Below are 23,417 nucleotides of genomic sequence, written 5' to 3' on the forward strand. Positions count from 1 at the left end.
TGCCCCACTCCAATCCAAAACAATCCACCCTACTCCAATCCAAAACAATATGCCCACTCCAATCCACCCCACTCTAATAATCTGCCCCATCACAGTCCAAAACAATCTGCCCAACTCCAGTCAAAAACCATCTGCCACCTCCAGTCAAAACCATCTGCCACCTCCAGTCAAAAACCATCTGCCACCTCCAGTCAAAAACCATCTGCCACCTCCAGTCAAAAACTATCTGCCTCACTCCAATCCCAAACAATCTGCCCCACTCAATCCACCCCTCTCCAACAATCTGCCCCACTCAAATCCAAAACAATCTGCTCCACTCACTCCACAACAATTAGCCCCACTTAATTCAAAACAATCTTCCCCCTCCTCAATTCAAAACAATATGCCCCACACCAATCCAAAACAATATGCCCCACTCTAACCTACTCACTCCATAAAAATCCACACCACTCCAATCCAAAGCAATCCACACAACTCCAATCCATCCAACTCCAATCTACCCCACTCTAGTCCAAAACAGCCTGCTCTACTCTAATCCACACCACTCCAATCTAAAGCAATATGCCCACTCCAATCTGCCCCGCTCTAATCTAAAACTAGCCCTATCCCAATTCACCACACCCCAATTTTACAGTATTTAAATTTTAAAGTCCATAATTCACAGTGCTGCCTCCTGTCTTCTATCTGGTGAGCCTTAGGAGCCCTGCACATCCATCGGACATGGGTACTAAAACATTTACTCAGGGACCACAAAGTGCAAACCAGGGTGTGCTTCAGGGCCGCACTGATGCTTGGTCATCTGCAGGGAGACAGGATGGGATGGGGGATTATCGGGACAGAAAATAAACACACCTTTTTCAAAAGATTACTGGAGAATGCTTTCTTTCAAATCTTTTTTTTGTGCATACATGTCAAGTCTGTAGCAGCCCTGCTTAAGTGTCCCAGGTCCATGAGTGATGTGTTGCTCCAGACCAGGTATTTTCATTGAATTCTGGAACTTGTAGCATTGTGTATTCTATTACAAAACAGGACTATAGATCCACGAATTAAGAAAAGGCCTGGGCTGGAGCAGTACATTATGCTTTGACTTGTAAAAATTGGCAAATTTCATAGCGATCAAACTGTGCTTTTCTACCAAAGCAATGCATTTCCACATATTAGTTTAACGAGCAATATTTTTTATGTAAGACGCGCATCACATTTATATGCAGTTTCCTGAAGGTAAGGACCAATAAAGTATCACAGAATATGTTGTAAGTACCTGCTCACCCACTCCCTACACTTACTAGCCCAGCATATTATACTTATGTTCCCAGTTAACAGTTTCTCTATACTCTTCTACAGACCAATCAGATAAGTCTTTGCCTATTAGCAGGACTACCTAACTAGCATTAGAAGCGGAAGTTGCTGTAGAAATAAAGGCCATATACAGAAGAGCGTATTGAAATGCATCTTCGCGGCATCGTTTTTTTTCCTCCCTAATGCTGAGTTTTGTTTCTACAATGAATTTAGCTTGTTATATTAGAAGGGCTGCCCGGATCATAAAATAAGCTGAAGTACTACTTGCAAGTGTCTGATGCCATACTATCACAAAGCAATTTGAAGCCTTTTGGGAGATCAAAAGAGACACCATGGGCATGCCAGTGAATCAAGGCACGGTGCGTCTGTCTTTAACAATGCCATCTGCTCCAGCCATATTCAGTCAAGAGATGTTGCTAAAATGAAGTTTCTTCCTTTGCATATATTAGGACACAGGTTCAACCGGAGCACTCACGGTAAATAATCCTTCAAAATATTATCCTTGCATATCGGACTAAGACAGGGAAATTGTTAGCTGTCTCACAGGCTGGTCTTTCAAATATTTTTTTTATGGTTGTGCTGATTATGTTTTGAATATGCGTATGCACTATACATTTTGAAAATAGCAGTTCTTTAAACTGATTGATGATATCATGTGCATTGGGACGGCAGGAAATGTCAGTTTTCTGTAGCTGAGTTAGCACAGCGCAGGACCTCCCTACGTCACTGTTTTTTATATCTATTGGGAAGAACTCCACAGTCCTTAAAATATCCCCATCACACACCAATGCAGCCACTGCCAGCAACATGGAGCAGCATGCTTTTGCTAAGCAGCGCCAGAGCTGCTAAAAATACCGGACCATCCCAATATTGTAGTAACATCATAAAGGATAGTAGCGAGGGTGATGATGAATGTATAGAAGGCAAAATACATCCATCTGTTGGGAAGTAACTTGTGTATTCATGTTTTAAACTTTGTTTTGCAGATTATTAAGATCACAGAACAATACTCACCACCTAGGTGAGTCAATAAGGCAGCTCAATATTCAACTATGGTCTACAGGAAACATGAATGACAGGAAAGCTGAGGCAAGATGCAAGAGTTTAATTTGCATTTAGACACAAAGCAATAGTGGCAGGAACATAAAGGCAAGAGAAGAAAGAATAATCATATTCACTGGCTATCGTCTCACTTCTATAAAATGAAACAACGCACACGTATAAGGTTGGATGAGACATGGAGCAATACAATTTAATGTTGCAGGAAATTAGTACAGAGAAAAGACTATGCGTGTGAAACTGGGCTGGGGGCAAGTATTACATGCAAAAAGCCCATAAGTACTTCTGCCCAGCTGGTGGATCTTAATTAAATTGAATCGAGAACTGAATCAATCTAAATGGATTAAAGTTTACGAAGGTTTTGTGGCATTTCAACAAATGCACCAAAGTTATTAATTAGATAAACATGGCAATGGGTTTGTGAAGTCGCACTACTAATTACCACAAGAGTCGTTCTGACATGCAAATGATAGATGGAGTACTAAGTCCACTCAATGCAATCACAGAATCATATCAGGTTAAGTTCGGCATTTTTGATTTTTAAAAATTAGCTTTAAATGATGTAAAATCCAAAATTATTTTTAGAGCTACATGTGAAAATCTGTTCGTATGCATACAATGCTAACCTAATGTTGATTACTAAAAACTCTGACGACCACATACGTAAGGACAGTGTCAACCTTCTGAGTTAAAGAATTGATCTAAACAGTAAAGAATGATGGGAACTAAATGTCCAAAGAAGATAAATTCAGGACCGGACAAGAACTACATCGCTTCTTCAGGAAAATCCACCTGCACATTTTTTCCTGGATAAATCATATGTGGACACTCCGGATTTGGGCCTCCACAACCCCTCGACCTTCACTCCTACAGCAGGGATGATCCCTCCTAAGGCCCTCACCTTCGAACAGGCTGTCCTCAAGGACGTGGAGAAGTGTCCACGCAAGAATCCATTCTTCAACATGTTGAAATCAGAGACTGCAGCTATGCGGGCCCTTGGGAACGATAGCTCCATCACGATTAAACCTGCAGATAAAGGAGGGGCCATAGTCATGTTATGTTATGTTAGTTACATTTTAATGCGCACAGCTGCTCCAGCGAAGGAGCGTCCTGGCGCCAAAACACTGATGACTACACCCGGGAACAGTGGTGGTGCCTCCATTAGAGCGCTGGGGCGTTGCCCCCACAAGCCGCCCGCAGCTCACTCGGCGTCTCTAAACTTAAGTAAACTCTCAGTTTACTTAAGTTCAGAGACGCCGAGGGAGAACTGACAATCATGTCAGTCAGCATGACGTCGGACCGCCCAACCCCTTCAGAGTCTGAAGGAGGTGGGCGGTCTGGCGTCATGTTGACTGACAGGCATTGTCAGACCAGGGGCAGGGAGCAGCACAAGTGTGCATGCCTTTTGAAGGTCGGCGACGTTTTCCGCCGTGCCCAGTCATGCGCACTAGTGTCAGCTCAGGCTGGCGCATGCCCATTAGGAGAGCGAGGGTTGAGCAAAGGCTCAAACCTCGGTCTAAGGATTGGCTGAGAGGGGTTGCCGGTTGCCACTTGCCAGCAGTGATGCGGCTGTTGTCTTGGAGGTGCCAACGGACTCGAGTCGGTGCGGACCTGGTCAGGTAGGATTTGTATTTTATTTTAAAGCCCCCCCCCCCCCCCCCTCCGAGCCGCGACTGCATACCAGGATGTGGCGTTCTATGACCTTTAGCTCAGGTCCTGGCTCATGTTTTTTTTCCCAAAGATCTTTACTAAAAAATCCGATGCTGCTGCAAGTTATTAATCTGTGACTGATAACAGGTGGAAACGCTATATTACTAAAAGAAGCGAAAGCTAGATGTTTCTTGCTTTTGATTCAGTGGTCTTGCTCAGTAGTTTACAGGGGTTCATGTTGCTTCGCAGAGACAGCACGCATGCGGCAGTGCTGAAAAGCCCCAGACTAAGGAGTATGTTTTGCGAGAGATTTACTGTATGATTTAAGCAGCCCACAAGTTCATGCAAAGCCTGCCCTAGATGCATCACCAAACAAAAGCGGTCACCCGTTCTTCGGATCCACTGTCCAGTGGCCAGTATCCTGGAAAGGCTTGTCCTCTCCAGGCATCCCTCAAATAAACAGAATAAACAAAACAGTCACGTAGGTTTGGTGGTTAAAAGCTGTAAATTACCGTCGACCTGCAAAGCTGCAGAGCGGAAGTGACATCACTGTCCTGCGTTCTACTTTTATTGTGTACTACTGAGCAAAATAACTATTAAGCAGCTGTGCACGGGCCCCGCAAGGACACAACCCCGTTCCTTCCAGCAAGACGAGCTGCTTCCAAGAAACGTGTAATTGTGCCACTCTGTTCGTAAAGTGAGTCTCAAGCCATAAAACTTGCCTATTAAGTTAGTAGAACTACTCACCTGGCTGCTGTTTGAAGGCTGCACGACTCCCGCCTGAGGCATGGGATCGATTAAAGGTCCTGAAAAGGTCTTCCTCATTGCAACTTGTCTGTGAAGTCGGACTTTTAGGATTTAATGAAACAACATTAGCTACCTTTTTTTGTACATTATCTAACTTCTATTTAGATTTTGCAGGAAAAAAATAAATACATAAATTAAATTGCTTAAATCGGCGATTTCAGAATGAGAGTTTTCTGACTAGAGTGTATTTAATGTTGGTGATTCTCTATAGTGCGGATCCGACTCCAAGGAGCAGCAGAGCGCTTTATAGGAAACATTTGATTGCAACATATTTAAATCATAAGCTTTTGTGCCATAGAACAGTTTGTTACAGTTGAGACCAGATTAACATAACACTATTTGTAAAGTGCAAGGTTACCTCTCAGGGGCAAAGGTCTCGTTAGTCACATATGAGGGATGCTTATTTTATTCAACACAATTGTTCTCCTCTTATCAACGTTGAGAAAAACGAAAGTGTAAATGGCCCTACTAGATTCGCACATGTGACTATGGGGTCAACCACAGATCCCTGGAATGCATGAGTACGCCCTAGTCACAAAGCCTGGCTAACCAGGATATTATGGTGAGATACTCGGAAGTGACAGCACCGTGCTGGCTGGCGTCGGCGGTTTCTGGGCGAGCAGAGCACGAGAAGGTGAGAGAGAGGAACCAACAAGCATTGGCAAAGCGTGAGAGGGTGTGTGTGGGTGTAGAGAGATGACTGGTCTTCACTCAGGCCCAGCAGTACGATTGGAGAGGATGTGTTTATGTGTGAGGGATGCCTGAGTCAGTGCACACGCTTGTGTGCGTCTGTTTTATTTCTGCTTAAGCGCTGTAATTTGGCACCGGATGCCTTAGCAGAGAGCTCTCCGTCACTCTGGGTCTCAGGACGCTGGTGTTGCATATCGGGCTTTCTTGTATTCAGCAAGCCATTTAGCCCTACAATGGGGTAAACATAATCACATAAATATGCTTTTGAGCGCTTTACAAAATAAATCATGCGCTGCCAAATTGAGCCTATTTTTTCTCGGGCACCAGATATTCTTAAATTGCCCAGGCAGCATTTGGTGGTTGATCGAGGCTCTCGGGCGAAGTTCTGTTGACGCTTCGGGGCAGCTATACATGAAATTTGCAGCGTTATTTTAGACGGAGGAAGGGGTTAAGGCAACAGCCCTTAGATGTAGGTAGAATGGACTTCCCAAAGAGGCATAGACATGGTTGACACAATGATCCATTTGTACTGAACACCGTACTCTCAGTCTTTACCTTTAATAGGCAACCTCGTGTCTTGTGGGAGTTGCAGTCCTAGTCTACGTCTTTTAGATTTACACACCTGAGCTCAAGAAAAGGGGGGGCCATTCGGCCCCCACGCAGGCATGGCGGGGCCCGGCCCCTCCCATATCCCGTCCCCTTCGTGGTGGCTGTTACCGCCCCCCCCTTGCCCCGGAAGTAGTTGTGTGCTTCCGGGCCGGGGGGGGCGGGGCCGCGATCACGAAGGGGTTAAGAGCCTGGGGGGGCGCGGGAGGCGGCCTCTTTGTGCCCGCGCTCCCCAGGCTCGCTCCTCGCCCCACCGTGGGGCTCTTTATTTTCCTTTTTGTTCGTTTCAGGTGTGCACCCGGATCCGGCCAGCTGCGGAGGACTGCGGTGACCTCGTTTTCCTGAGGACGACGGAAGCGTAGCGGGGAGAGTTTGCCGATTGCCAGAGAGTGCCAGGAAGTTTGCCGATTGCCAGAGATTGCCAGGAAGTTTTCCCGGGCTCGTCTGGAGGCCGCTTGCGCACTGCGGGGACGTCCGCGTTGTGGCCATCACGACACGAGGTATTTTGTGGGGCGGGCGGTGGGGGCTGCAGAGCCTCAGCGAGCGTACAGGAAAAGCCGGGCGGCAGAGGTGAACGTTTCGTTTCTGTTTCTTTTACGAGCGTGTGTAGAACGAAGTTAAGCAGGGACAGCTAGGGCAGAGGGCGGATGGGTGACCGAGAAGGTCTTTTCAGGAAGGAACGTTTGTTTTTGAATTAAACAAAGGGCTAGGGTGGTTACACGTTATTCCTACAGTCTAGCAGGTATATTGTCCGACGTGTGTATTGTGTAATAGGTGAAGGATCTTCTTGTTAGACGACTGGTGCTAGAGAAGGGGCTCTGTTACAATTTTGAGCACCTATTTACAATAAATTGCAGAGGTACATGATCTGAGGTGTGTGCATAGCACACCAGTTTAGTGTCGTTTTTTGCCCTTTTTCCATAAGGAAGTGACCCATTTACAATTCAATTGGGTATATGATCGGATGGTGTGTCTTACAGGGGTGGTTGGTCTGGCCTCAAGGCACACGTGAAATTGTTTAATTTTTGTTTTACGGGGGGTAGTGCTCAACTTACTTCAGGCTGCCACAGTGTGAAATTTAACGCATTTTCTGTTACAGGTCAACAGGACTAGGAGCTAGGTCGGTATTCCAGCTTGGGCGCCTTTTCATTTGGGTCAGGTACGGAGCACGGTGTGCTCATAAGTATGTCTGCAAGAAGGGGGCACGCGAATGCTAGCGTGGGTTGGATGTTTCAGAAAATGATGCGCAGAATGGCGGCAATGGAGAAACGCCTGGGGAAAGTTGACAAGCTGGGTAGGACGGTAGCGGAATTGGGAGAGAAGGTAGGAGCGCAGGCCGGCCCATCGGGAAGACCTAAGCGAGCGATAGTGCCGCCCAAACCAAGGGGCGAATTTGCGACACCGCCCAAGCGGGCGAGATCTAAGAAGGTGGGGGGTCGTCCACAGGGTCCAACTCCCATGGTACCGCCGGCGGCACCTGTCCCTCCACCTCAGGCACCCGTCCCGCCACCTCAGGCACCCTTGGGCATCCCGGCACCGGTGCCCCAGCTACCAGTTGCTGTGCCAGTAGCGCCGGCAGCACCTTTAGCACCATTGGCGCCACCGCCCACCCCGGTTCCCGTGGGGGGCTCGGTACCGAGTGGGGTCCCTCCCCTCCTGCCCATGTCTGGTCCAATGCCAGCAGATTTAGCAGCCCAGGTAGCAGTCGTTCTCCCCTGGTTAGGTAAGGGCGCGTTGCCGGACATCACGAACCTCACGGCAGAACAACGAACATTAGTTGCGCAGATATTGTTGGCTAGTGGCCAGGGCAGCCCGCCACTCGCACCGGTTTCTCCCCAAACAGGTCCAGCGAACACCGGGGGCCCAGCCAAGACCGTGGAGGTGGCGTCAGCCAACGACAATGGTAAGGAGGTTGCCCTGCCACTGTTGGGCGAGGGCGCGATGCCCTCCAGAGGGGAGTGCCTGGCGCAACATGTGTCACAAAGTGTGAAAGAGTTGATTTGGGCGGATAAATACGTTAATATCTTTTCATTGTTGATAGACAGCAGGGAATGGGAATATGCGAAAGCACAGAAAGATATGATGTTGCCTAGTGAATGGAGATCAAAATTGTACAAATTTAGGGTTGAAGAAACCATCCTCAATTGGGTGAGGGCCTTTGCTGTGTACAGTGCAGTAATTGGGGAACGTTTTCCAGGAATGCAATCAGTCATGAGCTGCTATCAGAGTAGGATCACAATGTACCATGATAATCATGCGGGGGATGTCTGGAAAGAGTACGATATAGCCTTCAGAAAATCTAGGGAGTTCAACAAGTCTTTGGCATGGGACAAGGTAGATTCTATTTCTTGGCATTCTCAATTTGAGAAGGGGCAGGGGGCGGGCCCTAGCTCTGACTGGAACAAAAGTTATTCTCCCAGGCCACAACAGCCATTTCAGCAGCCCTTTCGGCCAGCGCAGGGCGGGGAGACAAACCAAAAGGCTAGAAGCGGTGGAAGTGCAAAAGGGGTGTGTTGGGACTTCAACAAACGGACATGCAACAGGGCACCGGGCACTTGTAAGTTCAGGCACGCGTGCAACATATGCGGCCATCCTTCCCACCCAGAAGCGACATGCAGGAACAAGGGCAGTGGGCCTGGGAATAGGGGAAGGAAGAAACCAGAGTAACAGGATCCATCCCATTATAGCACATTCGCCCATTCTTTTGTCGGTTATGATCCCATGGCTTAACAGGTACCCCAACCACACGTCTGCTAGATTATTGCAAGAAGGGTTCACTCATGGTTTCAGAATTCCAGCTGGGGGTTATGTCGGGACACCGCAGTGCAGGAATCAGCTGTCAGTGCTCTCCAATCCCACGCTGGTGGCTAGCAAAATAGAAAAGGAGTTGCGCTTGGGTAGGGTAGCGGGTCCTTTTCATGTCATTCCCACTAAGAATTTTGTATGCTCCCCGTTGGGCATAGTGCCAAAAAAGGAGAAGGGCGAGTATAGGCTTATCCACAACTTATCTGCACCTAGGGGCCTATCCTTGAATGATGCTATTGATGAATCAATCTGCAGCGTTAAATATGCATCTTTTGATCAGGCGGCGGACATGCTGAGGGACTTAGGCGCGGGTGCACTGATGGCCAAATCAGATATTGAGTCAGCCTTTAGACTACTCCCTGTTCACCCGGAGGATCAGCGCCTCTTAGGTTTCTCCTTTGAAGGGAAGTACTACATGGATAAGTGTATGCCCATGGGCTGTTCCATTTCATGTGCATATTTCGAACAGTTCAGCTCTTTCTTGGAATGGGCCCTAAGGCAATCTACAGGGCACCAGTATGTCATGCATTATCTGGATGACTTTCTTTTCCTGGGTCCGGCGGGGTCACGGGAGTGTGCGTCAGCATTGCAGGAATTTTGCGTGCTCATGCGCTCTTTCGGGGTACCCCTGGCGCAGGGAAAAACGGTCGGGCCAGTGGCATGCTTGGAATTCTTAGGAATTGAACTGGATTCAGTGGAGGGTTGCTTTAGATTACCAATGGAGAAGATACAAAGATTCAAGAATACCCTAGGATCATGCATACAGGCTAAGAAGGTTACTCTACAAATGTTACAGCAGACAGTGGGTCAGTTAAATTTTGCATTGAGAGTAATACCCATGGCGCGCCCTTTTTCACGCCCGATTGCACAGGCCATGAAGGGTCTTCGGGAGAAGCATCACCGGACACGGCTATCTGCAGAGGTTCGCCAGGATATGCGGATATGGATTGCATTCCTGGAGGATTTCAATGGCAGAGTGCTGTGGGGTGCACCCACGTTGTCCTCGGAGGACTTGGGTTTATGGACTGATGCTGCAGGCAGTGTAGGTTTTGGGGCAATCCTTGGGAGGAAATGGGTGGCACAGAAGTGGCCCGCCTGGTGGGAGGAGAGCGGGCTGACGATGAACATTGGTTTCCTCGAGCTCTTCCCAATCTGGGTGGCACTGAAAGTGTGGCCCCAGGATCTGGCCAACCGATCAGTAATCTTCTGGTCAGATAATATGTCAGTGGTGGAATGTATCAACCAACAAGCTGCAAGGTGTCCATTCATATTGCGCCTGATGAAGGAGATTGTGCTGTGTTGCATGACATTAAACATACTTTTCAGGGCAAAACATGTCCCAGGGGTGTTGAACAATGCAGCTGATGCTCTTTCTCGCTTTAAGATGCAGGTGTTCAGGGATCACCTGCCGGACGCAGAGACCACCCCGGCCCCTTTCCCGTCGTCTCTCTGGCAGATTGGTGCCCCCAACTACATGACCTCGTGGCAGCCAGCATAGCACCCAAGACAAGAAAAGCTTATGAAGGGGCGTTCAGGTCTTACTGTCACTTTCTGGGCCAGGGCTGGGAGAGCGGGTGGTTTGTGGAGGCTAGCTTTAATAACTACATGAGCGCGTTACACAGGGAAGGGCGCACGGCCGCAACAGCCGGCAGGCACAAGGCTGCAATCTCCTTTTTTGCACGTGCTAAAGGGGTGAGGGATCCCACGAACAGTTTCTTAGCGCAGAGGGCATTGAAGGGATGGCGGCGCATGCAGGCACCGGCCACAGATACTAGGAAGCCGATAGGTTTTGAGCGCTTGTCGGCAGTGCTCCTCGCGCTGCCGGATACATGTAGCTCCGCGGCCGAGGTATGTTTGTTTAAAGCGGCATTTTCATTAGCCTTTTATGGGGCATTCAGGGTAAGCGAACTGGTGGCGGCCAACAAATGTGATAGGGTAGGCGGCCTTCAGCTACATGATGTCGGCATGAGGGGTGACACAATGTGGATTACCATCAGGAAATCAAAGACTGATCAAGAAGCCAGGGGCCAAACCTTGGCGTTACACCGGGCACGGAGCAATGTCTGCTGCCCGGTGGCACTAGTGGAGGAGCTCTTGAGACAGCGGGCGCAGGAATGTAGGGGGCCACTGCTGCTGCATGGGGACGGAACACCTTTGACTAAGTTTCAGTTCCAGAGGGTGCTGGCCATGAGTATGGCCAGGGCGGGTCTTAACCACAAAGAGTTTGGGACGCACTCCTTTCGGATAGGGGCAGCCACAGAAGCAACTGCCAGGGGGTTGAACTCAACCAGTGTGCAAAGGATTGGGAGATGGTCCTCTAATAAGTACAAAGGTTACGTGCGGTTGCACATGTTGTGAGAACAGTTGCCATTTTGAGTCTTGACACTTGTCCTTTTTTTTTGTCTGGTTATTTACAGTTTCACGGGCCTGCGACGCAGGACGGAAACTTCCCATGGACCATCTCATCAACTCAGCAACATCAAGGAATTGCCCAGAGGACAAAAAGAAGACAAGGGTAGTTTGGGTAATAGGACATTCATTTGTGAAGCGCGCTAACACAATTTTTCTTGCAGGTTTGGGTAGACGGAGGGCGGAGAGTGGGGGGTGCACGGTCTCCTTCCACGGCAGGGGGGGGCTTCGCCTTAGTCAGTTCAGGGATTATATGTTGGATTTACTAAAACGACATACTGCACCTCCCTCGGCGGTGATCCTTCATCTGGGGGGGAATGATCTGGCAGGCCTGGGTAGGAGGGTCCTCCTGGAAGAGATTATAGCAGCAGCAGGGTGGGTGGCAAAGCGGTTACCGGGGTCTGTGATTGTATGGTCACAATTGATACCAAGAATGCAATGGAGGGGCGGGGACTCTGTTAGCGCCCTGAATCACTCAGTAAGGAGGATTAACAACAAGCTGGACAGGTTATTTAGAACCCCGGTCTTACAGACCATACCTCATGGGTGCATCTGGGGGGAGCACTTTTACCTGCGGGACGGGGTCCATTTAACTGAGGCAGGGAATGCTCTTTTTATAAGGAATATCCTGGCGTGGGTTGAGGACTTTGGAAGTAGGTTATGACCTTTCTAGAGGTAGATGTGCGGGGGGGGGGCCAGATAGTCGGTCAACTATGCTGGCCTGTGGCGGTAAGGTCATAATCGGTGAGCAGCATTTTAAGGTCCTTAGGGGGGGGAGGGCCCAGTCACGAAAGGGGCCGCCCATCGGGAGGGGCCATTGGTCTCTCCCAGAACTTCAGGGGCAGGATATGATATCCATTACTTAGAAGGGTGCGGGGGAGGGAGTCCACGCTTTCCTCAGGCTGGTAGCCACCCCTCACAGACACTATGACGTCATCAAGGTGCGCAAGTGTGGGCCCTCCTGTTATGGTTTAATGGAGTTCAGAGCGCACGGGGTGAAACGTGCCCTGGGTTGCGCATGCGCATCTCGAACGTGAGAGCGTAGCTGTAAGGGATCTGACACCGGTTAGCGACCTTGCCGTCCGACGTAATTATTAGAGTGCTTAATTTTCAGGATGTTTAGATTCGGTTAGGAAACACGCTGTACTAGATATTTGTTAAGGTTAGCCCATCTTACAATGTCAAAAATGGATGTAATCTAATGTTCTGAAATGTGCATTCTAAAAATTGTCAAAAATGTTTATTTTATAAAATTTTCATTTTATTTTCATATTTTAATAAATACGGCCAGGGGTCCCTTGACCCCTGCCTTCCAAAGACCCATGTGTGGACCTGCTGAATTAAGTAATGCAATTTGTGTAGTAAGGAGGGGGGTGGCCGGTAGTCCCAGCCCATGAGAAAAGGGGGGGCCAATCGGCCCCCACGCAGGCATGGCGGGGCCCGGCCCCTCCCATATCCCGTCCCCTTCGTGGTGGCTGTTACCGCCCCCCCCTTGCCCCGGAAGTAGTTGTGTGCTTCCGGGCCGGGGGGGGCGGGGCCGCGATCACGAAGGGGTTAAGAGCCTGGGGGGGCGCGGGAGGCGGCCTCTTTGTGCCCGCGCTCCCCAGGCTCGCTCCTCGCCCCACCGTGGGGCTCTTTATTTTCCCCACCCACCGTCCCCTTGGTTAGCAAATGGGGTGATGACAATGGTAAGTATACTGTTTAATGTTGTCGCGTGATCATAAGAATGGCATGATCGCTGCCTCGGGCGTTCCCCCGCTCGCAGGGGGATATGCAGGGATATATGCTTGGTGCTTCGCTGTGTGTTAACTTATTCTCTCCTTAGGCCTTTTTCCCGTCTACAGGAGACTGTGCAGATGTAAATGTGGTGTGCTTTGCTGTGGTTTGTAACTGATTCTCTCCTTAGGCCTTTTTTCCCGTTTTACAGGAAATGTACAAATGTAGATGTTTTCGTGTGTTGCTGTGGTTTTTAAGTAACTTTCTCCTTAGTTCCCTTTTTCCCTTTTAGAATAGCAATGTCGTATTTATTATGTGGGTCTGGCGGTAAGGTCATAATCGGTGAGCAGCATTTTAAGGTCCTTAGGGTGGGGCGGGCCCAGTCACGAAAGGGGCCGCCCATCGGGAGGGGCCATTGGTCTCTCCCAGAACTTCAGGGGCAGGATATGATATCCATTACTTAGAAGGGTGCGGGGGAGGGAGTCCACGCTTTCCTCAGGCTGGTAGCCACCCCTCACAGACACTATGACGTCATCAAGGTGCGCAAGTGTGGGCCCTCCTGTTATGGTTTAATGGAGTTCAGAGCGCACGGGGTGAAACGTGCCCTGGGTTGCGCATGCGCATCTCGAACGTGAGAGCGTAGCTGTAAGGGATCTGACACCGGTTAGCGACCTTGCCGTCCGACGTAATTATTAGAGTGCTTAATTTTCAGGATGTTTAGATTCGGTTAGGAAACACGCTGTACTAGATATTTGTTAAGGTTAGCCCATCTTACAATGTCAAAAATGGATGTAATCTAATGTTCTGAAATGTGCATTCTAAAAATTGTCAAAAATGTTTATTTTATAAAATTTTCATTTTATTTTCATATTTTAATAAATACGGCCAGGGGTCCCTTGACCCCTGCCTTCCAAAGACCCATGTGTGGACCTGCTGAATTAAGTAATGCAATTTGTGTAGTAAGGAGGGGGGTGGCCGGTAGTCCCAGCCCATGTGGTTTAGAGCTGACGAAAGTTAACGAATTTAGAGTATGTGTCCGAAAAGCGGCTTGGGTGACTTGAATCAGGAAAACACATGAATTTCCATGACAGCTTATGTTCTGCCAGTTCAAATGCATTATGTGTTTTTAGAAACTGTCTCTGTGCAAACCGACAAGGAAAAATAGTTGTTTCACTTTATTTTTTTGATCATATTCAGTGTGCATTGTATGGTAATCTCGTGGGGTTTTGGCTTCTGCGGGACCCCATCAAGTCTTAAGCCATATATTATTGGTAAAGTAACTCAGGTGGTTAATGCACTTTCTGCTGATTTCTGTTTAACCTGCTGGTCTATGATTTTAATCGACATCTAAAAAATGTAGTGGGTTAATATGGCAGTTGCAGAGCATTTCATATTACCCGCAGGTTGCTGGTTACGTAGCTCAGACGGTAAGTGTGTTTGCTGCAGAATCCATTGTGTATTCTGCAAGTCACAAGCTACAATCCGGATAAAATAGCTCAGTGGTGTATGTGCCTGTGCCTCAATATGCGTAGCCTGAGGGGTATTGTTCCAGCTTGAAGCTTGAGCTTCTATTAGGGTCCGTTTTACCTGAATAATGGCTTCGTTGTCCAAAGCTCAAACCTATACAATTCATGTTGACTGGCCTGTCTCTCTGTTCTCAGATGTTTTAACATTAGTTTATCCATGCTAACTAACTTAGGAATTAAAACATTAAAGCACATCACCAACCTGTAGAAACTAGGCTCAGGCTGTCTGCGGGCCACTTTTTGTAGCTATCAATGTTCAGGACATCCAATCCCTATGAATATCTGCTGCACAATCACAGTACATGCTGCAGTGCAGAATCTATATGTCGTTTTATAAGCAATATTAGAACATTGGAACGTTGGATGCTCCATTGAAAACAATGGAGTGCTCCGGGCTGATAATGGCAGGTATAAGCCCGGAGCTCCAACATTCCAATGTTCCTTTGTTCACAGCTGTGGCTGTGAACAAAGGCTTCAGGGAGCCTGAGGGGATTTCAATCCCCTCGCGCTCCCTGAAGCCTTTGTTTAATTTGTTAGAACATTCTGCCCTCTAGTGGCAGAATGTTCTAATAGCCTTATAGTCCTTCGTAGCAGGGCTATACCGGCTATTAAAGTCCCGCTGCCTTGTTAAAGCCCCTCGCCTTCGGCTCGGGCCTTTAACGCTGCAGCAGGCCTTTAATAGCTCGGTATAGCTCGCTACGGCGGGCTATAAGAAACTGCAAGCATGATCCATATAACCACAAACAGCCTCAAAGCATTGCTACACCCAAGATGCCCCTGTAGCCGTTAAGATATGCTTTGTGCGTATTACAAATATATAAAAATGGAACACTGCGTCTTAAAAAAGGTCATAATATTACCACGATTATTTTATTAACAAACCTAATATTGTGACCTTTTTGCAGACACAGTATTAGGATATTTTAGGAAACCGAATTTATTGCAAATTCACTAGACTCATTTATAGTTTACTTTGCTCTTAAGCAAGGCATTTCTGAGTTATTCAGTGTTTTCAGTGGGGTGACAATTTTTCGGAGGAGGGAGGTGGTCTCGCTTAACTAAAACCTGTAAATTAGAAACCAGTGCTTGACACAGCTAGCCATCTGACCAGTTTTTTGGTACCTCTGTGTTTTGTTAATGCATCTAAACACCACACACACACATCAATGGGCTACAATAAATGGACGTATGGACTTTACCCATGCTTGTTGGCACTGATTTTTACCAAATATCAGATAAATGAGTTACCACTCTTAGCACCAGGAAATCCATTGCTGGGTAAAAACGTGCTTTATAAGTCTTTAATTCCTTCAGTCCCCTTCACAAAACTATATTCCCTCTGCATTAGTCACTTATGCCTTTTCTCTCCACACATCCTTCTGAAGTCCCTCCATGTTCATATCTCATACTTCATTTCCATCCTCTCCATTTCTGTATTTCACTCTCGACTTATCCTTGTCATTGTGAGTGAAGCTTGTACTATTGCTCTCATTGCTATATCTGTGTCACGTGCCCGGCTGGTCTCAGTGCAGCACTTTTGTGTTGCGCGCACGTGTGTTAGGAAACTCAGAGTGCTGAGGCCCATCTTCCTGCTCTGTGATTGTGAGTAAAGCATGTACTATCGCTCTGGGCGTTTACGTGAAGCTTGCACTAAAGCTGTCTCTACTATACGTGTTCTGGTGTGTTGGAAGCCCAGGCTGGCTGCCGGTAGCTTGGCCTGTCTCTAGGCACACTCTGTGTGGGAGCAAAGCCAATCATGGGTAAAACATGGCTTGTTGAACATAGAGGAGGTGTACTTGCAAATTGTTGGATTGCGTTTTGCATTTCAGGTTTTCAATTTGACCAATCTTTTGACTTCTTACCAACGAAATATGAGTGTCTTCCTGGTCGAGGACCACACTGCTTTTTCTCTTATCTGTCTTGTATCAAGACCCTGCTGGACTATGGGGTGAAAGAATGCTTGAATAAGCAGCTACCTATGTTATATGACATCTATTTATTAATGTAGTTACTGCACTTTCACAAATGCTTTATTAACCTTCCTGCTTTCTCAAATTTGCTTGAAAATGCACCATTTGTCCACTCTTTTTTCAAAATTTTCCGCTGCTGCCCTGGAATGCACATACCAACTGTCTAATCGTGACTACTACATTCCGATTACAGAGGATCCCACATGACGACTCAGCAACCACATACCATCCATGGTGTTTGCGGCAGAATCACAAGGTTGGCTCAGCAAAAAGGAGTCTGCCTTTCTGATCAGTGATCACCCAAAGATACCCTACTTCTACACTGTACCCAAAATTCACAAAGAAACCAGAACACACCACCAGGGAGACGCATAGTTTAGGGGATCGGGTCCATTCTAGAACTCCTCTCACAATTCTGTGACCATTTCCTGCAACCATTAGTGACTAAGACTCCTTCCTTTCTTAAAGATACCATTGCAGTGTTGAACCTTCTTGAAGGTTTGGGCGAAAACATCACTGTCGACCTCCTCGTCACACTTGACGTGGAGACTCTGTACACTAACATACCCCAAGATGCAACTTTGGAGGTAGTAGAAACAATCCTCAGGGCTGAGGATTGGTCCTCCCCCACCCCAGTAAGCTTCATCATGGAGTGTGCGACCCTAGTCCTTAAGGAAAACTATTTTCAATTTGAAGACCAGTTGTACCACCAAACACAGGGCACCTCGATGGGTAGTACCTCCGCTCCCAGCCTGGCCTGCCTCTACATGGCCGATTTTGGAAAAAAGCACATCCAGAGTGATAGCAACCCCTATCAGAGCAATATCCTGGTCTGGCGGAGGTACATAGACGATATACTCATCTTGTGGCAAGGGACTTCAGGCACCTGTTTGGAGTTCTCTGAGTGGATAACCACTCTCGATCGTTTCCTAAGATACATCAAGAATATCTCTACCACAGAATTACCTTTCCTAGACCTCTTGAACTTACTCAGTGAAGGAAAGCTCACCACCAAGACATACAAGAAGCCCACTGATAGCAACAGCCTAATCAGGTTCGACAGCCACCACCCCAAGCACCTGCACAAGAACCTTCCCGTTGGACAGTTCTTGCGACTGAGTCACAACTGTTGTGCCACTGACGACTACAAACAACAGCCCAATCTCTCAGCTCAGATCTAGTGGCCAGACACTATCCTAAAGAAGTGGTACAGAGGGCCTACAAGAGAACGAGGAACAACAACAGGTAGTGCCTCTTACAACCACGTGAAAGGGCTCTTACCAATGTGATCACCTGCTTCACATCCTTTACACCCCAGTCAAACCACTTAAAAAAGATAATTAATAAGCACTGGTCTATACTACTCACAGGAGATTTGTCACCCGCTACCCCACGGTTTGCTTTTAAACGCACTGTGAACATCAAAGACATAGTTATACACACTAGACCTCCTCCCCAAAAGACCGTGGGGCAAACGCAGCTTTGGGGCCTCCCTCCTGTGACAGGCCACTACCCATGCAGCTCACGCAGTGTGTCCACCGACACACCCTTTCAAACAAATTGATCTGGGCCCTTCAGATGTTTCGATCCAGAAGTCCCACACAAATTGCAACACCAGGAACTGCGTATACATGATCATAGGTTCCTGTCAGAAACGTTAAATATGGATGACAACACGGGCAGTGAAAATAAGAAAAACAGGGCACCGCATTAATATCAGGTGCGACAAGACAATGACCAAAATGCTCACTCACTACACTGAAATGGGCCACACACCAGACGAGTTACAATGGATGATACTTGAAGCTCATGCCAGTACACCCAACAAGCTCTCGATAAGTATTCCGACTTGCGACACATCGGACAGGACTGAATGATGACATCCCTTGGGGAGTGGCGGCACGATAACACACACCCTACTCACTACAACCTATGTGATCTGTGACAACTCAGGATTTCTGCATGTGTCCCTTTCACATTTCTCCTTTATCCCTTCACAAGACAGAGTCACCGACCCCCTGTGTCGGGGTAGCAATGGGGTGCTAGTGCAGCACTCACGCCACCCCACGGGCTTGTATTCTAAGGAGCCAATCTCTTACCCGTATTCTTAGTCTCATAGGGGCCTCGCCTTAAGCGGGTATGTTATATTAAAAAATAAATTTACACTTACAAATGCCCACCCTCTTACTCCTCTCACAGCACTCCCCTTGTACACTTGGTAGTATTTCCCCTACTCCACAGGCCCCTGCTCCATCGAGCAAAAACTTCCCTTGCATCCTATTGACTGCGAGTTCCTCTTACAAACTATTGTGAACGTATGAGGACCTGCATAATTTTGATTGCTCCAGAGGCTAGTAATTTTTCAATGGGCTTGAGAGCCCCCCCTTTTTGTACTTCTGTGCACGCCTAGAACCTTTTCTATTTTCACAGTCTCTGCTTCCCAGTGTCGCTACTCTCACAATATATGAGTGTTTATTACCACGAAGGAACACCGTTACAATATGGTGCCCACTTTTCAATATGGCACACGTTTGTCCATTACGTTGTGTGTACGTGAACGTTCCAGACTTTCTGCTTCCCGCATCCACACGCAGATAAGACTGCTCCGGCCCGGCCTCAGGTATTACCGGTGACGGCCAGAAGCAGGTAGGTCCCGCTCTTCGGAGGACCTCCAGTTGAGTAAGTACTGGGTCTACCCCCGAGAGAACATCTATGGGGGCCCCCCTCTCCCTATTTTCATTGCTCCATGTGTCCTGTTAATTTTTCGCAGAGACCATGCTAACTGACCCTTGCACGCCTTCAGCCTGCTATTCGGCCTTCCACAATCCCACTACAGTGCACTCTCAGTGAAGTCCTGTTGCCGATGCCACTAACCTCAGTTCCAACGGGGCTCAATCCACGGGAGCGACGATAAAGTCCCCACTCTCCTCCAACCACAGTATGTACGGGACCCTTAATTAAATTTCCACACGCATAAACTGATTTGAGGAGATGTGGGGATGAGGTATCTGGAGGTGTCGAATGTAATTTCCCCAGTCGACTGTACAGATATGGTCTTTATAACAGGAAGGGTGACAACCTATAAAAAGAATCAATCAATCAATCAATCAATCACATTTATAAAGCGCGCTACTCACCCGTGAGGGTCTCAAGGCGCTGGGGGGGGGGGGGGGGGGGGGGGGGGGTCAGTGCTCAAAGAGCCAGGTCTTGAGCTGCCTCCTGAAGGAGAGGTGGTCAGGTATGGCGCGAAGGTTGCTGGGCAGAGAGTTCCAGGTCTTTGCTGCCAGGAAAGAGAAGGATCTTCCTCCGGCGGTGGCTTTGCGGATGCGAGGTACGGCTGCCAGGGCATGTCCGGTCGAGCATAGGGTGCGCGGAGGAGTGTAGAAGGAGACGCGGTGGTTGATGAGTTTTGGTCCGAGGTTGTGAAGGGCTTTGTGTGCGTGGGTGAGGAGTCTGAAGGTGATCCTCTTGTTGATTGGGAGCCAGTGAAGTTTCTTCAAGTGTCCGGAGATGTGGTGGTGGCGGGGTACGTTCAGGATGAGTCGTGCGGCCGCTTTCTGGATCCGTTGAAGTTTCCTCTGCAGCTTGATGGTGATGCCGGCATACAGAGTGTTCCCGTAGTTCAAGCGACTGGTGACGAGGGCGTGGGCGACGGTCTTCCTGGTATCGGTGGGGATCCAGCGGAAGATCTTGCGGAGCATGCGGAGGGTGTTGAAGCATGCCGAGGTCACCGAGTTGACCTGTCTGGACATGGAGAGGGATGAGTCCAGGATGAAGCCGAGGTTGCGTGCGTGGTCGGTGGGTTGGGGAGTGCTGCCTAGGGCGGGAGGCCACCAGGAGTCGTCCCAGGCGGAGGGTGTAGGGCCGAGGATGAGAACCTCCGTCTTCTCTGTGTTCAGTTTCAGCCTGCTGTCTGTCATCCAGTTCGCTACTTCCTTCATGCCTTCGTGTAGTCTGGTCCTTGCTGAGGTGGGGTTGTTGGTGAGGGATAAGATGAGCTGGGTGTCGTCGGCGTAGGATATGAGGTCGAGTCCGTGTTTTCGTGCGATGTTCGCCAGGGGGGTCATGTAAATGTTGAAGAGGGTGGGGCTGAGGGAGGATCCTTGGGGGACGCCGCAGATGATCTCCGTGGCTGTAGATCTGAAGGGGGGGAGGCGGACTCTCTGAGTTCTTCCGGAGAGGAAGGAGATGATCCATTCCAGGGCCTTGCCTCTGATGCCGGCGTTGCTGAGGCGGTGTATCAGGGTACGGTGGCAGACCGTGTCGAAGGCTGCAGAGAGGTCCAGGAGTATGAGGGCCACGGTTTCTCCCTTGTCGGTCAGGGATCTGATGTCGTCCGTGGCTGCGATGAGGGCGGTTTCGGTGCTGTGGTTAGCTCTGAAGCCGAACTGTGTGGGGTCGAGTGAGTCGTTGGTTTCCAAGGCGGTGGTGAGTTGAGCGTTGACGATTTTTCTCAATCACTTTGGCGGGGAACGGTAGGAGAGAGATGGGCCGGAAGTTTTTGAGTTCGGTGGGGTCTGCTGTTGGTTTCTTTAAGAGGGCGTTGAGCTCTGCGTGTTTCCAGCTCTCTGGGAAGGTGGCGGAGGTGAGAGATGCGTTGATGACGTCTCGGAGGTGGGGTGCGATGATGTGGTCGGCTTTGTTGTAGATGTGGTGTGGGCAGGGGTCGGATGTAGATCCAGAGTGGAGCGAGTTCATGACGCGGGTGGTTTCCTCGGTGGTGGTTGGGTTCCAAGTGAGGATGGTGGTGATGTCGGTGGCGGGTTCCGGGGGTGGGTTCGTGTTGGTCGTGGTGAAGCTGTTGTATATGTCAGTGATTTTGTGGTGGAAGAAGGCTGCGAGGGCGTCGCAGAGGTCCTGTGAGGGAGGGATGGAGTTGTTTTCTGCGTCGGGGTTGGAGAGCTCTTTGACGATGCCAAAGAGTTCCTTGCTGTTGTAAGCGTTGTTGTCTAGTCTGTTCTGGTAGGCTGATTTTCGTGCGGCGCGGAGGCTTTGGTGGTGTTGGCGGGTGGCGTTCTTGAGGGCTGACATGTTCTCCTCGGTCTGGTTGAGGCGCCAAGTCTTCTCGAGGGTGCGGCATTCTTTTTTGGAGTCCTTGAGGTCGGTGGTGAACCAGGAGTTTTTCTTGTGGTTGTTGGTGTTAGCTTGGGTCTTCAGGGGGGCCAGGAGGTTGGCGCAGTCTGAGATCCAGCTCGTGAGGTTGTTGGCGGCTTCGTTGGGTTTAGTGGTGCTGGTGGGTTGGTTCTGGGAGAGGGTCGATGCGAGCTGTTCTGTGGTGACTCGATTCCAGTGTCTTCTGGGTGGTTGCTGGGTGTGGTGGTGCATGGTGGTCTTCTTGAAACTGTAGTGGACACAGCTGTGGTCCGACCAAGTGAGTTCGGTGGTGTGGCTGAAGGAGATGTGTTTGCTGGAGGAGAAGATGGGGTCGAGCGTGTGTCCGGCGTGGTGGGTGGGGGTGTTGACTAGCTGTTTCAGTCCTAGGTTGGCGAGGTTGTCCAGTAAGGCTGTGGTGTTGTTGTCGGTGTGGTTCTCCAGGTGAAAGTTGAGGTCCCCTAGGAGGATGTAGTCGGTGGCCGAGAGTGCGTGAGGGTTGATGAAGTCTGCGATGTCTTCGCTGAACTTGGTGCGTGGTCAAAGAATAGGATAATTACAATATGTGTTCCTTCCCCTATTCTTGACTGAACAGTACTACTAAGCGTGAGGTATAGAGGTATTTGCTCTTTGGAAATGAAAACCACACTCACCAATATGATATCTCCTGAGGAATAAAGGCAGCCTCCAGATTCAGTTGTCGAATGAAGGAAGAACAGTAGAATCCAGCTGTAGCATTAAAAGTCAAAACACAGGAAGGGCAACTGAAGTTCGATAAGGCAAATACCTGCCCGATGTGCCAAATGAAATGCTGGTTTCTGTCCTCCTTATATTGAGCGTTACTTATCAGGGGCGAAGATTCGTAGCTTCCCAAATATACAAAATCAAAAAAATAATCTGCTCGGGAAGCGAGAGTACAGAGATACAATGTAGCACCAAAGTTCAACCAAAGCGAAAGCGGAAAGCGTGCGTTGAGCGATACAATGTATTTGTTGAAATTGAAACAAAACCAATGATCGCGTCTCGTACCTTGAGACGAAATTGGAAAAGGGAAAAAAAACAGAACAGTCCGTTTCACTTTGATTTTGGAATGATTTCTTAAACGACAAGGCTGTCGGACCAATACTGGAAACGCAGAGAATCCGGAGTTCGTTGGTCGCTTCAATAGTTCAAAAGAGCTACGCTGGCCGTATCATATGCTGATATTCCCGTGAACGTCAGAAGTGGATTTCTTAAGATATGCACAGTCTCAGTGCAAGGAAGTGCGGGTAGAAGCTTTCTCGTTCACGGAACTTCGCCACAACCGGAAGGTATTTGACAGCAGAGAACTCGCGTACTGGAGGCACCCGGTCGAAATGCGAGTTCCGAGAATGTCTTAACGAAGATGCGGCGTTCTTCATGTACCGCTTCAAGGATTAGGGAAACAAGGCGGGAAACAAGGCAGGAGAAATTCAGGTTCAGAGCTTCAAAATAGCAGGATGTACACGACGTGACTCGAAAGCCAAGCAACGGCTTCCCCAGCTGTCGTGCCTTTTGAAGGTTAGGGAGTATCCACAAACTCGGCCTCGAGAACAACGTTCAGGGACCGTCGGAAAAGTGCAGCAATTTCTCAAAGAGCAATACCTCTATATCGTCCTCCCTCTACACTGTATGGTGCAGCATGCTTGGTGTCTAAAAAGTCCATACTGGATGCACTCACTGTTAATACAGAACCGACATGCTGTGCCCTTCCACCCATTAGGAATTTGGCTATTCTTTTAAACTTTATTCTTTTAAACTTTATTTACAA

The 23,417-nt window shown here is 48.7% G+C and overlaps 1 protein-coding gene across 2 annotated transcripts in view; it reads right to left on the reverse strand.

Moving 5' to 3' along the window:
• CEP135 (centrosomal protein 135) overlaps window positions 1-23,417 on the reverse strand; it is a 479,333-nt gene that overhangs the window by 14,698 nt on the left and 441,218 nt on the right. The window contains exon 26 of one of the 2 annotated variants that reach the window (XM_085642055.1): window positions 2,523-3,384. The exons of the other annotated variant lie outside the window; for it this stretch is intronic. Coding sequence (XP_085498181.1) covers window positions 3,330-3,384 — 55 coding nt within the window. The 3' untranslated portion in view covers window positions 2,523-3,329. Of the gene's footprint in view, window positions 1-2,522; window positions 3,385-23,417 lie in introns of those variants that run through there. 2 annotated transcript variants of the gene reach the window in all.

Source organism: Triturus cristatus, chromosome 2_2, assembly GCF_964204655.1.
Source record: "Triturus cristatus chromosome 2_2, aTriCri1.1, whole genome shotgun sequence".
Lineage (NCBI taxonomy): Eukaryota > Metazoa > Chordata > Amphibia > Caudata > Salamandridae > Triturus > Triturus cristatus.